Below are 15,174 nucleotides of genomic sequence, written 5' to 3'. Positions count from 1 at the left end.
AGAACTCTACATGCACTGTGAGGGAGTTTCTAGGAGAAAGACAAAAATTTTTGCTTAGCAGTTTGGAATTTAACTCATGCCACCTCTATTAGCAAAACCCACAATATCCCTATACACTTACCCCATATACCATTGCCCATGAAAGGTTACTCTGTACACTGCGACTATACACTACACATAGGGGCTTCCCCGGTGGCTCAAACAGTAAAGAATCCACCTGCAGTGCAGGAGACTGGGGCTTTGATCCCTGGGCTAGAAAGATCCCCTGGAGAAGGGAATGTATTCTTGCCTGAAGAATTCTATGGACAGAGAAGCCGGGAGGGCTACAGTCCATAAGGGTTGCAAAGAGTCAGACATGACTAAGTGACTGAGCCACACATAAGCTATATATACAAATGTTACAAGTAGGGAATTGCAAAAATCAGCTTATATGGACCAGAAAAAGACACAGGTCCTCACAGGAAATTTTTCATTAATTAAAGAAGGCTGGGAAGCCTTGGCTTAAGCAACACCATCTATAAACTTGTTTAGTTAACTACTAAAAATATCTGAGAGAAGAAAAAATATATATACATTAAGAAGTAATCCTTTTTAACATTTTTTAATCTAAGGCAAATCAAAAATCATATAAATAACTAAGAACTGTATTTTATTAACCCATACCTGTAGCCTTTGGTTTATTATGACTGGATGAACCTTTGTCCCCAACACCTCTTGACATAAATGCAAGTTTCGGAGGCCTCCTTTCCTGTGTCACACTCTCTGAAACAGTAAACATATTTTTTTTAAAGATAAAAGGAAATTCTTATAAAAGAGAAACAATCAAGCAAATAATGACAGTAATAACAACAATCCCTTTCCAACAAAAAAGTAGCATTTTCACAGTAGTCTTACAAATTCATTAAGGCCATAGAAAGTAGAAAGTCTCTTGATGAAAGGAAAAGAGGAGAGTGAAAAAGCTGGCTTAAAACTCAGCATTCAAAAAACTAAGATCATGGCAACCGGTCGCATCACTTCATAGCAAATGGATGGGGAAACAATGGAAACAGTGACAGACTTGATTTTGGGGGACTCCAAAATCACTGCAGATGGTGACTTCAGTCATGAAATTAAAAGACACTTGCTCCTTGGAAGAAAAGTTATGATCAACCTAGACAGCATATTAAAAAGCAGAGACATTACTTTGCTGACAAAAGTCCACCCAGTCAAAGCTATGGTTTTTTCAGTAGTCACGTATGGACGTGAGAGTTGGACTATAAAGAAATCTGAGCACCGAAGAACTGATGCTTTTGAACTGTGGTGTTGGAGAAGATTCTTGAGAGTCTCATGGACAGCAAGGAGATCCAACCAGTCCATCCCAAAGGAAATTAGTCCTGAATATTCATTGGAAGGACTGATGCTGAAGCTGAAACTCCAAACCTTTGGCCATCTCATGAGAATAACTGACTCATTTGGAAAGACCCTGATGCTGAGAAAGATTGAAGGCAGGAGGAAAAGGGGATGACAGAGGATGAGATGGTTGGATGGCATCACTGACTCAATGGACATGAGTTTGAATAAGCTCCGGGAGTTGGTGATGGACAGGGAAGTTTGGCGGTGCTACAGTCCATGGGGTCACAAAGAGTTGGACATGACTAAGCGACTGAACTAAACTGATACATGGATGTGAGAGCTGGACTATAAAGAAAGCTGAGTGCCAAAGAATTGATACTTTTGAACTATGGTATTGGAGAAAACTCTTGAGAGAGTCCCATGGTTTGAATCAGATGAAACCAGTCAATCCTAAAGGAAATCAGTCCTGAATATTCACTGGAAGGACTGATGCTGAAGCTGAACTCCAATACTTTGGCCACTTGATGCAAAGAAGTGACTCATTGAAAAAGACCCTGATGCTGGGAAAGACTGAAGGCAGGAGGAGAACGGGTAACAGAGGATGAGATGGTTGATGGCATTACTGACTCGATGGACATGAGTTTGAGCAAGCTCCGGGAGTTGGTGATGGACAGGGAAGCCTGGCGTGCTACAGTCCATGAGGTTGCAAAGAGTCAGACACAACTGAGCAACTGAACAAATACAAAGTAGAAAGATCATACCAAAAACAAATTATTGCTATATTTTAAAATGTAATTTCTGCAAAATAATACATTCTCAAATACAGTCCGCTAAATGCTTTAAATTCTTGAAAATTTAATCACTTTTAATCAATTTTATTTCATATGTCAACAAAACTTAGTACTAAGTTTTTTGCAGGATTTCCCAGATTGGCATCCCCAGAACACCCCTGTGTGTGGGGAAGTGTCCTAGACTTATTTATTGCATCACCCCAGAACCTTTAATATGCTAATATGCAATGAGATCTCTCAAAGAGAGATACAGTAAACTTACTTGATAGCATCTTTTGTGTCACTTTACTTATCATCCCAGATCAATATATTTCATGGAACACAGATTGGAAAAAGTCTGGTTAGGTATACGTATCAGTTTTGTTTTTTTTTTATGTATGTTTTTAAAAATATATATATGTTAATATAACACATACATATAAAGAGAAAGAAGAGAGACAACTATATACAAATGAATAAAGCAGAAAGCCAGAGATAAATAGCAATAATATTACTGAAGCAAATACTTAAAACTTTTTTGAAATATAAATGCAATAATTCTGGCATACTCGTTGATACAAAGACTACTTTAAATCTTAAGGTCAGTGATTTTCATAAGATATTCACAGACAATGATCAAGCAAATGTAGAAAGTCAGTCTGGAAAGTGTTTCGATGGAAAATTCAATGCATCCGTGGAGGCCAACAAGACACTCAGGAGTCCTACCTGATAAAGCTATTTATCAGCAAAAGCAATGTACCCAGAGTGGATTTTTGAGAAACCAAAGTAGAAAATAAGAAAAGTTTTACATTATATGCACAAGGAAAGGGCTGTTTTTTTTTTTTTTTAAGAAAAAAGGAAATAATCCTGAATTAGTTATATATAAATGATGCTTTGTAACTTTTTTCCACAGTTGGAGAGGGAGAAGACTGCATTATAAAACTATATCTTAACTGTCTCATAATGTGATCAAATGGAATATTATTTTAATTCAAAATTAAACTGAACAACCATGTGTTTAACCAAGTGATACAGTAAAAGAAAGGCTATTTACTAGTATTTTTTATTATGTTGCCATTCTTTTCCAATGAGTCAGTTCTTTGCATCAAGTGGCCAAAGTATTAAAGTTTCAGCTTCAACATCAGTCCTTCCAATGAATATTTCGGACTGATTTCCTTTAGGATGGACTGGTTAGATCTCCTTGCTGTCCAAGGGACTCTCAAGAGTCTTCTCCAACACCACAGTTCAAAAGTATCAATTCTTTGGCACCCAGCTTTCTTTACAGTCCATCTCTCATATTCATACACGACTACTGAAAAAACCATAGCTTTGACTAGATGGACCTTTGTTGGCAAAGTAATGTTTCTGCTTTTTTATATGCTGTCTAGTTTGGTCATAGTTTTTCTTCCAAAGAACAAGTGTCTTTTGATTTCATGGCTGCAGTCATCACCTGCAGTGATTTTGGAACTCAGGAAAATAGTCTGTCTTTCATTGTTTCCCCATCTATTTGCCATGAAGTGATGGGACCAGATACTGTGATCTTAATTTTTTGAATGTTGAGTTTTAAGCCAGCTTTTTCACTCTCCTCTTTCACTTTCATCAAGAGGCTCTTTAGTTCTTCTTCGCTTTCTACCATAAGGGTGGTGTCATCTGCATATCTGATGTTTTTGGTATTTCTCCTGGCAATCTTGATTCTAGCTTGTGCTTCATCCAGCCCAGCATTCTGCATGATGTACTCTGCAAATAAGTTAAATAAGCAGGGTGATAATATACAGCCTTAATGTACTCCTTTCCCAATTTGGAACCCGTCTGCTGTTTCAGGCTTGGTTCTAACTGTTGCTTCTTGACCTGCACACAGTTTTCTCAGCAGGTAGGTAAGGTGGTCTGGTATTCGCATCTCTTAGAGAATTTCCCACAGTTTGTTGTGATCCACACAGTCAAAGGCTTTAGTGTAGTCAATAAAGAAGAAGTAAATGTTTTTCTGGAACTCTCCTGCTTTTTCGATGATCCAGCAGATGTTGGCAATTTGATCTCTGGTTCCTCTGCCTTTTCTAAAACCAGCTCGAACATCTGGAAGTTCATGGTTCACATGCTGCTGAAGCCTGGCTTGGAGAATTTTGAGTATTACTTTGCTAGTGTGTGAGATGAGTACAACTGTGAGGTAGTTTGAACATTCTTTAGCATTGACTATCTTCGGGATTAGAATGAAAACTGACCCTTTCCAGTACTGTGGCCCCTGCTGAGTTTTCCAAATTTGCTGGCATATTGAGAGTAGCACTTTCATAGCATCATCTTTTAGGATTTGAAAGAGCTCAGCTGAAATTCCATCACCTCCTCTAGCTTTGTTCGTAGTGATGCTTCCTAATGCCCACTTGATTTCACAATTCCAGGATGTCTTGCTCTAGGTGAGTGATCACACCATCATGGTTATCTGGGTCATAAAGATCTTTTTTGTATAGTTTTTCTGTGTATTCTTGTCACCTCTTCTTACTATCTTCTGCTTCTGTTAGGTCCATACCTTTTCTGTCCTTTATTGTGCCCATCTTTGCATGAAATGTTCCCTTGGTATCTCTAATTTTCTTGAATAGATCTCTAGTCTTTCCCATTCTATTCTTTTCCTCTATTTTTTTGCATTGATCACTGAGGAAAGGTTTTTTTAATCTCCCCTTGCTACTTTTTGGAACTCTGCATTCAAATGGGTATATTTTTCCTTTTCTCCTTTGCCTTTAGCTTCTCTTCTTTTCTCAGCTATATATAGAGATATATCCATATTAACTGTAATTATTAAATAACTGCATGCAAATTAATTTTAAAAAGTTATTCACGTGTATACCATAATCTATCTAATCTATTTATAGTTAGCAGTGATTATAACAAAAACAGAAACTGGCCTTAACTAAGGTCTCCTGGCAGTACCAAAGGGCCAAATGGAAGAGCCACTGTGACAACTCTGCTGGTGATGCTAGAGGAAGGCTCCAAAGATTAGGAATATGCAGGGCACTGGAATTGGAAATAGTGGTTATCTTCTGCCAAAGACTTTGTCTGAGGAGAGGGAGGAGTTCAAATATCAATTTTGAGGAATAGGACAATCTTACATAATTCTATGCAGATAAAGGGTACATGCCATATTTAGCAACTGACCTCCAGCAATTACATACCAACTAACATCATGCGAAATGCCAGGCTAGATGATGCACAGGTTAGAATCAAGATTGCCAGAAGTATCAATAACCTCAGATATGCAGATGACACCACCCTTATGGCAGAAAGTGAAGAGGAACTAAAGAGTCTCTTGATGAAGGCAAAAGAGGAGAATGAAAAAGCGGGCTTAAAACTCAACATTCAGAAAACTAAGATCATGGCATCTGGTCCCATCACTTCATGACAAACAGATGGGGAAACAAAGGAAACAGTTACAGACTTTATTTTTCTGGGCTCCAAAATCACTGCCTATGGTGACTGAAGCCATGAAATTAAAAGACACTTGCTCCTTGGAAGAAAAGCTATGACAAACCTAGACAGTGTATTAAAAAGCAGAGACATCACTTTGCTAATAAAGGTCCATATGGTCAAAGCTATAGGTTCTCCTAGTTGTCATGTATGGATGTGAGAGTTTGACCATAAAGAAGGCTGAGTGCTAAAGAATTGATGCCTTCCAACCATGGTGTTGGAGAGGACTCTTGAGAGTCTCTTGGACAGCAAGGAGATCAAACCAGTCAATCCTAAAGGAAATCAACCCTGAATATTCACTGGAAGGTTTGATGGCTGAAGCTGAAGCTCCAATACTTTGGCCACCTGATGTGAGGAGCTGACTCACTGAAAAAGAGTCTGATGCTGGGAAAGAGTGAAGACCAGAGGAGAAGGGGGCAACAAGGGGATGAGGTGGTTGGATGGCATCACCAACTCAATGGACATGAGTTTGAACAAACTCTGAAGGACAGTGAAGCACAAGGAAGCCTAGCATGGTGCACTCCATGGGGTCACAGTCGGACACAACTGAGCAAATAAACAACAAACAACAAACTCTGATTTCTTTGTCACATTTATATTCATGATCCAAAATAAAAGCTATTTACCTTAAATAAATTTTAAGAGATTATCATCTCAGGAAAAGGTAAGTATGAAAAGGTAAATGAAGTGAGGAATAAATTTGGCAGACAATTTTGAGAGATTAATATAATCTTGATTAAAAGATAATAAAAAAAGAATGATATGTTCACCAAATGGCATGTATAAAATGTTCATAGAAGCCTTATTCACAATAACCTAAAACTGGAACAATGCATTCACCAGAAGAATAGATAAACTAGTCTGTTCACACAGTGGAATATTACACAGCAATCAAAAAAGAATACACAACAACATGGACATTGTATTGAGAAAAGAAATGAAGCCAAAAGTACCCATTTTATATATGTATATATGTATGTATATGTATGTGTGTGTGTGTGTGTGTGTGTGTGTGTGTGTATGCATGTATATATACACATACACAGCAGGAGTGCATTCAGAATGATAAATTTAGTAGCCTGCCTATCACTCTTATTGATTTATCAGAAAAAGAAAAATCCCTTGGGGGAAACTTGGGTTGAAAACCATAACAATCAACTAGTGAACAATAACAACCAAAGCACAAGAAATATCTGCGAATTTGAACGACCCACTAAATTGAGAAAAACTGCTTAACTGATGTACTGCTCAACATCAGCAGCCACAAGAGCATAATTTAAACCCAAATGAGAATTTAATATAGGCAGAAAAGTCTACTGAAGAAAATATAAGTTTACTTGGGTAAAATGAAGAATTATAAAACCCAATTATCAAACATATTAATACCATACACCGCAACTACACAAAAACTTCCTTAAGGTAAGATTACTGATCAAAATAAATATTTTCCTTATACTTTAGATAATTTTTTACAAAAAACTGTTCTTGAAATCCTGGAAGGTCCATAAGATAACATCAGAGTTGCATGCTATGATCTAGTGCTTCAAAATAACCTTTCAGGCTCTAATTGTCTCATATGAGAGGAGTCCTGTCTATGCAGACAATATTCAGGATGATTCAGACTGACAATCTGTACAGAAGGCCACTTAGCAATATCTATCAAATGTAAAGTACATTACCCTCGGATCCAGGCAAGTTTACTTTCAGGAAGTTATCTTTTTTAAAGATTTTATGAATATTTTTATGTAAATCTAAATATAACATATCCCATTTAAATACTCAGATAAGTTTACTGGCAGCACACAAGCACTACAGGTGACATGATACTGAGAGACAAAACACAAAAGAACAGAATTAGTATCTGAAATAATCTGAAAATGTTGAAAGACTGGATAGCTCTAATGACATGAAGTCAAACAGGGACAAATGTAAAGTCCTCCCATCTATCCCTCAAATTAAACAAACAAGTACAGAATCAGAAGCAGAAGTAAATGTGAACAAAACTGGGGATTTAAGTCAAGCATAAGCTCAGGAAGTTAACTCATTAGTTTATAGTACGTTCATTCAGTTAATACTACCAACTCCAGGCAAGGAAGGTACTATGGTTATTTCTGAAAATATAATTCAAACTATGACAGGGCTGTCCCCAAATATTTTCTGCATAAGTCCTGTTCTATTGCAACGATTAGTCCACATACAGATGATGGTATTTTGTTCACCTCTAGGTATCCAAGTGTGAGGGAGGGTATCTTCAATTTAGGTTAGAGAACAGAAGATGTAGGTGTCAACGACATTCATCTTTGAATATATGAGGGTTGTTATAAGGAAAGAGAACTGGTTTTGTCCTATCTTCATCCCCAGTTAGAACTAGAATTCACGAGGGAAATTGTAGGAAGACAGACGTAGCATGTATCATACAAGGAGTGACTTTTTCACACTTAGACTTGTCTAAAATGAAAAACTCTGATTCCCTCCAGGAGAAAGTGACTCTTCTATCAAATGAACACATAGTTCCCTAAGATGATATGGATGATGAGTTATCTTATAGCTATAGTGGATACATGCAATCTGATACACATATGTGACATACACATGACATTATTCACTGAAGCATTATTTATGTAAGCAAAAGACTGAAAACAGCATTAATGCCCAACAGGAGGGGACTGGTTAAAAAATTATGATACATTTATAAAATGAAATAAAATGCAATAATTTAAGCAAAATATTAAGCATGCAATTGATGTACCAATATGAAATAATCCCTAAATTCTACTGTTAGTTTTTTTTTTTTAAGGTGCAATTTGCTCTTCTGGAAAGGTAAGTAGATGAACTTTTTTCTATTTCTCCTCATAAGTACAACTAAAAACTCTGGATGTAACATATAAAACAAAACTGAGAAAACTCTGAAAGGCGAAGCAGAGAAGGCAGATCAGTTAGGCAGCACAGGACCTAAGAAATGACATGAGATTTCCCTGGGTTTTCTTATTGCCTCATACATCTCAGACTTAGAGCTGAAGAAGCCAGCAACCTGGGAATGCCAACAGGCACAGACAAAAAAAAAAAAAAACCAAAACCAACAAAGATGTACTCCCATTAGTCAAAGAACGAGAAAAGACAAATCCTAGTAAGACAGAAACTTATAAACAATAATCACTGCACTGCAGCCAAATACAGTGGCCCCCACCCACTCCAACAAAGGCCAAGTGGGGAATCTGGACTTCTGCCTCTACCTGACTATAAGAAGAAGACAAGTGCACCGTGAAGCAGCAAAAACAAAGATTAAATATGATCTAGGCACTCAGAATATAATACCCAACTGTCCAAGTTTCGAATAAAAATCATTCAATATACCAAGAACCAGGAAGATGCCAAGAAGAATTTGAAAAGCCAACACTGAGATGACAGATGATCATCTGACAAAGATCTGTAAAGCAATCATGATAAAAATGCTTCAATAAGAAATTACAAACACACCTGGGGAAAAAAATGAAAAACAGAAACCTTTTTATATAAAAGATAAAGAGAAAGGAATATTACCATACCACTAAGCAAAGTCATCAAACCACAAAGGAAGAGAGTAAAAGAAGAAGGGAACAGGGAAGAAATTTTAAAAACAGCCAGAAACACCAGACTTGACAGAAATCAAAATCTTTTGCTTTGTGAAAGACTCTACTAAGAGGATGAAGAGATAAGCTACAGACTGGGGAAAAATATACTTGCAAACCACATATCCAACAAAGAACTATTATCTAGAATATATAAAGTAGTCTCAAAATTCAACAGTGATAAAGCAAAAATCCAATGAAAACATGGACAAGAGATGAAAACACAATTCACTAAAGATACATAGATGGCAATTGATACAGGAAAATAGATAATCAACAATCATAAGCCATTCAATTAAAACCACAGTGAGATATGATTACACACATCTCAGAATTACTAAAATAAAAAATAGTGACAACACCAAACGCTCATGAAAAACTGTATCACTCATAGATTGTTGGATGTGAAATGGTACAGGCACACTGGAAAAAAAACATGCAAACACCACACGACCAGAAGTCGCACACCTGGACATCATACAAGAGAAATGAAGACTTTATGTTTACTTGTGTTCTCTCTACACAAATATTTATAGGCATTATTTATAACTGCTAAAAACTGGAAACAAATCAGATGTTCTTCAATAGGAAAACTGTTAAACAAACAGTGGTATAGCCATAACACAGAATATAACACAGCAATAAAAAGGAATAAGTCAGTGATACACACAACATGGCTGAATCTCTAGAAAATTATGCTGAGTGAAAAAAGCCAATCTCAAAAAAGGTTAATACTGTACAATTCTATTTACGTAATATTCTTGGAATTGGCAGAACTGTAGAAATGAAGAACAAATTAGCGGATGCCAGAATTAAGGAGAGGGTGGAGACAAGAGACAGGGTGACAATAAAAAGGCAACATAAAGGATCCTTGTGGTAATGGGAATGTTCTGTGTACCATATCAGTGTCAACACCCTGGTTGTGATCTCTAATTCCGTAAAATGTTACCTTTGGGGAAAACTGTGTAAGGGATACACAAGATCCCTCTGTATTATGTCTTAAAACTGCATGTAAATCTGTAATAATCTGAAATGCAAATCTATAATAATCTGAAATATTTTCAAGTCATATATCTGACAAAGGGCTTATATTCTGATTTATAAGAATTCTCAAAACCCCAAAATTAAATAAATAAGAAATTGGTCAAAGATTTGCACAGACATTCTACCTAGGAAGATAAACAAATGACAAACAAGCACATGAAAAGAAGTTCAACATCACTAGTCATCAGGAAAATGCAAATTAAAGCTACAATTAGTGCCACTACATATCTATTAGAATAGCTAAAATTTATAAGACTGGCCATACCAAGTGCTGGCAAGGACACACCAAAGCTGGAATTCTCATACACTGCTGCTAGGCATATAAAATAGTACAACCACTGTGGAAAGAAGGTTTGGCAGGTTGCTGCTGTTTCGTTTTATTTTTAAAGTTAAACAATCACCTGGGATAGTGCCAGCCATTCCATATGTGGATATTTATCCAAGAAAAACGTATGCCATATATGTCCATACAAAGACTTACATGTGAATTCTCATAGCAGCATTATTTACAATAGCCACAAAGCAAAAACAAGCCAAATATCCATCAACAAGTGAATGAAGAAACAAACTGGTATATCCTTATGTTATTAGGGGAAACATATAATCTTTTCCTTTGCTGTCACACTCACAACAGTTTTGACACTTTGGGCCACCAAATGTGTGAGGAGTTTCCCACACTAAGCTGTGACCCCAGCTGGGTGTCCTACAATTCAATCTGGTTCTGACACGATCCGCCTGGTGCTTCTCAGTTGTGTCTGACTCTGTGCGATCCTATGAACTGTAGCCAGCCAGGTTCCTCTGTCCATAGGGATCCTCCAGGCAAGAATACTGGAGTGGGTTGCCAAACCCTCCTTCCAGCGTATCTTCCCAACCCAAGGATCAAACCCAGGTCTCCCACATTTCAGGCAGATTCTTTACGTTAGTAGCAAATCCCACAAGTTAAGGACTCAATCCCAGAAGACTGCCCCCAATTTAGACACAAATTGCAAGTAACACGTTGTCCCCAGTAATACTGACCCACCAGCTATAAACCAGGGTTCCCATAACCCCTTCCTTGAGTTCAACAATTTGCTAGAATGGGTCACAGAACTCAGGAAAATACATTCACCAGTTTATTAAAAAGAATCTAATGAATGATATGGCTTCCCAGGTAGCTCAGCTGGTAAAGAATCTACTTGCAATGCAGGAGACCCCGGTTTGATTCCTGAGTTGGGAAGATCCTCTGGAGAAGGGATAGGCTACCCACTCCAGTAATCTTGGGCTTCCCTGGTGACTCAGTCAGTAAAGAATCTACCTACAATGTGGGAGACCTGGGTTTGATCCCTGGGTTGGGAAACACATTCATCAGTTTATTATAAAGGGTATAATAAATGATATAGGTGAACAACCAGATGAAGATACACACAGACAAAAAACAGGGAAGAGGCAGAAAGCTTCCATGCCCTCTTTAGGCATGCCACCCTCCCAGACCTCTATGGGCTCAATAATGTGCACGCTCCCAAAATCCCATACTATGGGGATGCTTGTAGAGACTTCATCAGATAGGCATGCTTGATTATTTACTCAGTTTCCAGTTCATCCCCCCTCTCCAGAGGATGGGGTTCTGGCTGAAAGTTCAAATCACGGCTTCATCTCTGCAGTGACCAGTCCCCCATCTAGGAGCCAACCCAAAATCACTTCATAAGAACAAAAGACACTTCTATCACCCAGAAAATCCCAAAGGATTTTAGAAGCTCTGTGCCAGACCACTCAGGAAATGACAGGAGCTTTAGGAACTCTGTGTCAGGAGCCTGGGTCAAAGACCAAACATTATCAAGAATCAGGGATCAGAAAAATGTATATACACTATTTTACATCATAGAATGGAATACTTCTAAGCAAAAAGAAAGACATATGGATGAGTCACTAAGTAATTACACTGAATAAAATAAGTCAGACCAAAAAAAGAGAGAGAGAGAGAGAGTACATCCTGAATTCTCCATCTATATAAAATTCTAGGAAATGTGACAAATGCATACTGACAGAAAACAGACCCTATGATTACATGGATTTTGGAGGAGGGAACAGGTAGAGGAGGGAGGAAGCAAAGGGGGACCTTGGGGTGATGGACATGCTCACTATCTTGATTGTGGTAAAGGTCTCACAGGTCTAGACATAGAGAAAAACATATCAAACTATATACTTAAAGTATGTGCACTTTATTATATGACAATTAAAACTCATTAAAATTGTTAATAGAAACAAGGTACCCCCCAAAATGCATAAAATATGCAAAAACTGAACAACAAAGAAACAAATTAACCAAGAAGGATACAGAAGAAAAATAGGTAGTTGGGGGGCAATGTTAAAAGTTTCATACACCCTTTGAAACTTCTGTGCAAATGTGAATGCACCACATAATCTAAAAAATAAAATTAGCCTTAGATTCCCACCCCCCAAAACTAAAAAAGACAACACAGACTGGACTAGAAAAAGCAGAAATTTAGGGGAGGCACTAATTGAAATTGATTGGCACTAACTGATTGATACACTTAGAACCGGACATGGAAAAACAGGCTGGTTCCAAATTGGGAAAGAAGTACATCAAGGCTGTATACTGTCACCCTGCTTATTTAACTTATACGCAAAGTACATCATGTGAAATGCCAGGCTGGATGAAGCACAAGCTAGAATCCAGATTGTCAAGGGAAATATCAATAACCTCAGATATGCAGATGACACCACCGTTATGGCAGAAAGCAAACAAGAACTAAAGAGCCTCTTGATGAAAGTAAAAGAGGAGAGTGAAAAAGCTGGCTTAAAACTCAACATTCAAAAAACTAACATCATGGCATCTGATCCCATCACTTCATGGCAAATAGATGGGGAAACAATGGAAACAGTGACAGACTTCATTTTGGGGAGCTCCAAAATCACTGCAGATGGTGACTGCAGCCATGAAATTAAAAGACGCTTGCTCATTGGAAGAAAAACTATGACCAAGCTAGACAGCATATTAAAAAGCAGTCATTACTTTGCCAAGAAAGGTCCGTCTAGTCAAAGCTATGGTCTTTCCAGTAGTCATGTATGGATGTGAGAGTTGGACTATAAAGAAAGCTGAGCGCAGAAGAAATTGATGCTTTTGAACTGGGGTGTTGGAGAAGACTCTTCAGAGTCCCTTGGACTGCAAGGAGATCCAACCAGTCCATCCTAAAGGAAATCAGTCCTGAATATTCATTGGAAGGACAGATGTTGAAGCTGAAGCTCCAATACTTTGGCCACCTGATGTGAAGAACTGACTCACTGGAAAAGACCCTGATGCTGGGAAAGACTGAAGGCAGGAGGAGAAGGGGAGGACAGAGGATGAGATAGTTGGATGGCAGCACCAACTCAATGGACATGAGTTTGAGCAAGCTCTGGGAGTTGGTGATGGACAGGGAGGCCTGGCGTGCTGCAGTCCATGGGGGTCGCAAAGAGACGGACTGACTGAGCAACTGGACTGAACTGAACTAATTGATATGCTTCACCACGACAGATTTAAGAACCTGAATATAAAGTCAAATTAGATATGTGAGAGGTTTTTAACATTTAAAACAGTAACAGAGAGAGGAAAAGCTCTACAAGTTGAAGACGCCTGCATTTTTAGTCAAAGATATTTTTCAGAAGCATACTGTAACAAGCAACTGAATAGGATGAATTCTTTCCTAATCTCATTAACTGTTAAACTGCTTCCAAAAACTTTTTTTTAAGGCTGAAAATAACTTTGTCCTACAAATGAAGTTAATTGGGCAAGAAAAAAATAAGGAACTAAATGAGACATTATGACTATTTTTTTTTTCTCTCTAAAGAAATGGGTGTTAATGATGACATGAAATATAGATGAAGACCTATTTATAATAAATGAAACTAATTCTCGTTTAGCTAACTTTGCTTTTTAAAGTCTATTTGCAGGCTTTATTTTGTTGGCAAAAAAGTATAATTGGTATATTATGCAATAAAAGCTGGTATCATTCTTAATTATCTTCTATTCAGGGTTCATGAAAACCAAGCTTTAATAGGGGAAAAAAGCATTATTTGCCTTGCTTGTAACTGCTCTGAGAGCCAGTAACAATGACAATGACAGCCACTGATCTGTAAGATTAGAGTTTGCCTGACAAGTGATTTCCAAGAGATTCAAGTAAGTAATTTTGATTATTTTAATCCTACATCACTAATTAAATAAAATATAATTGTAAATGCTTTTGACGATAAATACTACTAAAGATGAATCCCTTGTCAGCTTATACATAATTCCATCACATGAAAAATAGAAATGGTAGTTTTTTCTTTTCTTTTCTTCTCAAGAGCGACTATAGAAACCAAGTTCATTTACATTTCAAACCAAATTGAGATATGGAAAAAGTATACAGAAAGAAATACAGCTCTAGAGTTTAAAAAGGGGGAGTGGGGGCATTTCAAATCTTTCTTCTACAGCAAACAGAAAAACACAATCAATTATACATAAGCCAATGTCATATTTCAGGTACTTTTTCTTTCTTAAATTATAATACTAAACTAATGATTTCCCCAGCCTCCCATCTTAGTTGATTTAATGGATTATATTTAGTTGTAAAATGTAAAATTCAAAGAAATTCAATAAAGTAGGTAAAAAGGATGGTTATACTAATATGATTTTGAGCTCTCAAATGTAATCCTCGGAAATTAAAGGAAAAAAAAGGAAGAAAGAAAGAAAAAGAAAACCTATGGAGATATTTGATTTGGCAAGACAAGTTTAAATTACATTTATCCATGTGGTTCTGGAAAAACAATATTAGCACAGAACTGATTATCCCTGTATGAATAAACGATGAAAGAAAATTGATTTTACAAGGGATTCCCCTTAGCTATTCAGCAAGCTAACATTATAAAATTAGCATCACTCACAGAATTTGTTTAGGACAGGGTTTCTCAACCTGAGCAAAGCTGACTTTTTGGACCAGCTCTTTTTTGTG

At 37.2% G+C, this 15,174-nt stretch overlaps 1 protein-coding gene across 11 annotated transcripts in view; it reads right to left on the bottom strand.

Moving 5' to 3' along the window:
* Positions 1-15,174, bottom strand: part of CYLD (CYLD lysine 63 deubiquitinase) — a 73,214-nt gene that overhangs the window by 34,313 nt on the left and 23,727 nt on the right. For all 11 annotated transcript variants that reach the window (XM_061138485.1, XM_061138492.1, XM_061138489.1 and 8 more), the window contains one exon: positions 664-762. In XM_061138485.1, coding sequence (XP_060994468.1) covers positions 664-762 — 99 coding nt within the window. The remainder of the gene's footprint in view (positions 1-663; positions 763-15,174) is intronic.

The sequence above is a fragment of the Dama dama genome, chromosome 4 (assembly GCF_033118175.1).
Source record: "Dama dama isolate Ldn47 chromosome 4, ASM3311817v1, whole genome shotgun sequence".
Lineage (NCBI taxonomy): Eukaryota > Metazoa > Chordata > Mammalia > Artiodactyla > Cervidae > Dama > Dama dama.
Note: the sequence above shows the minus strand (reverse complement) of the source record. Positions and strands in the feature narration are given on the sequence as shown.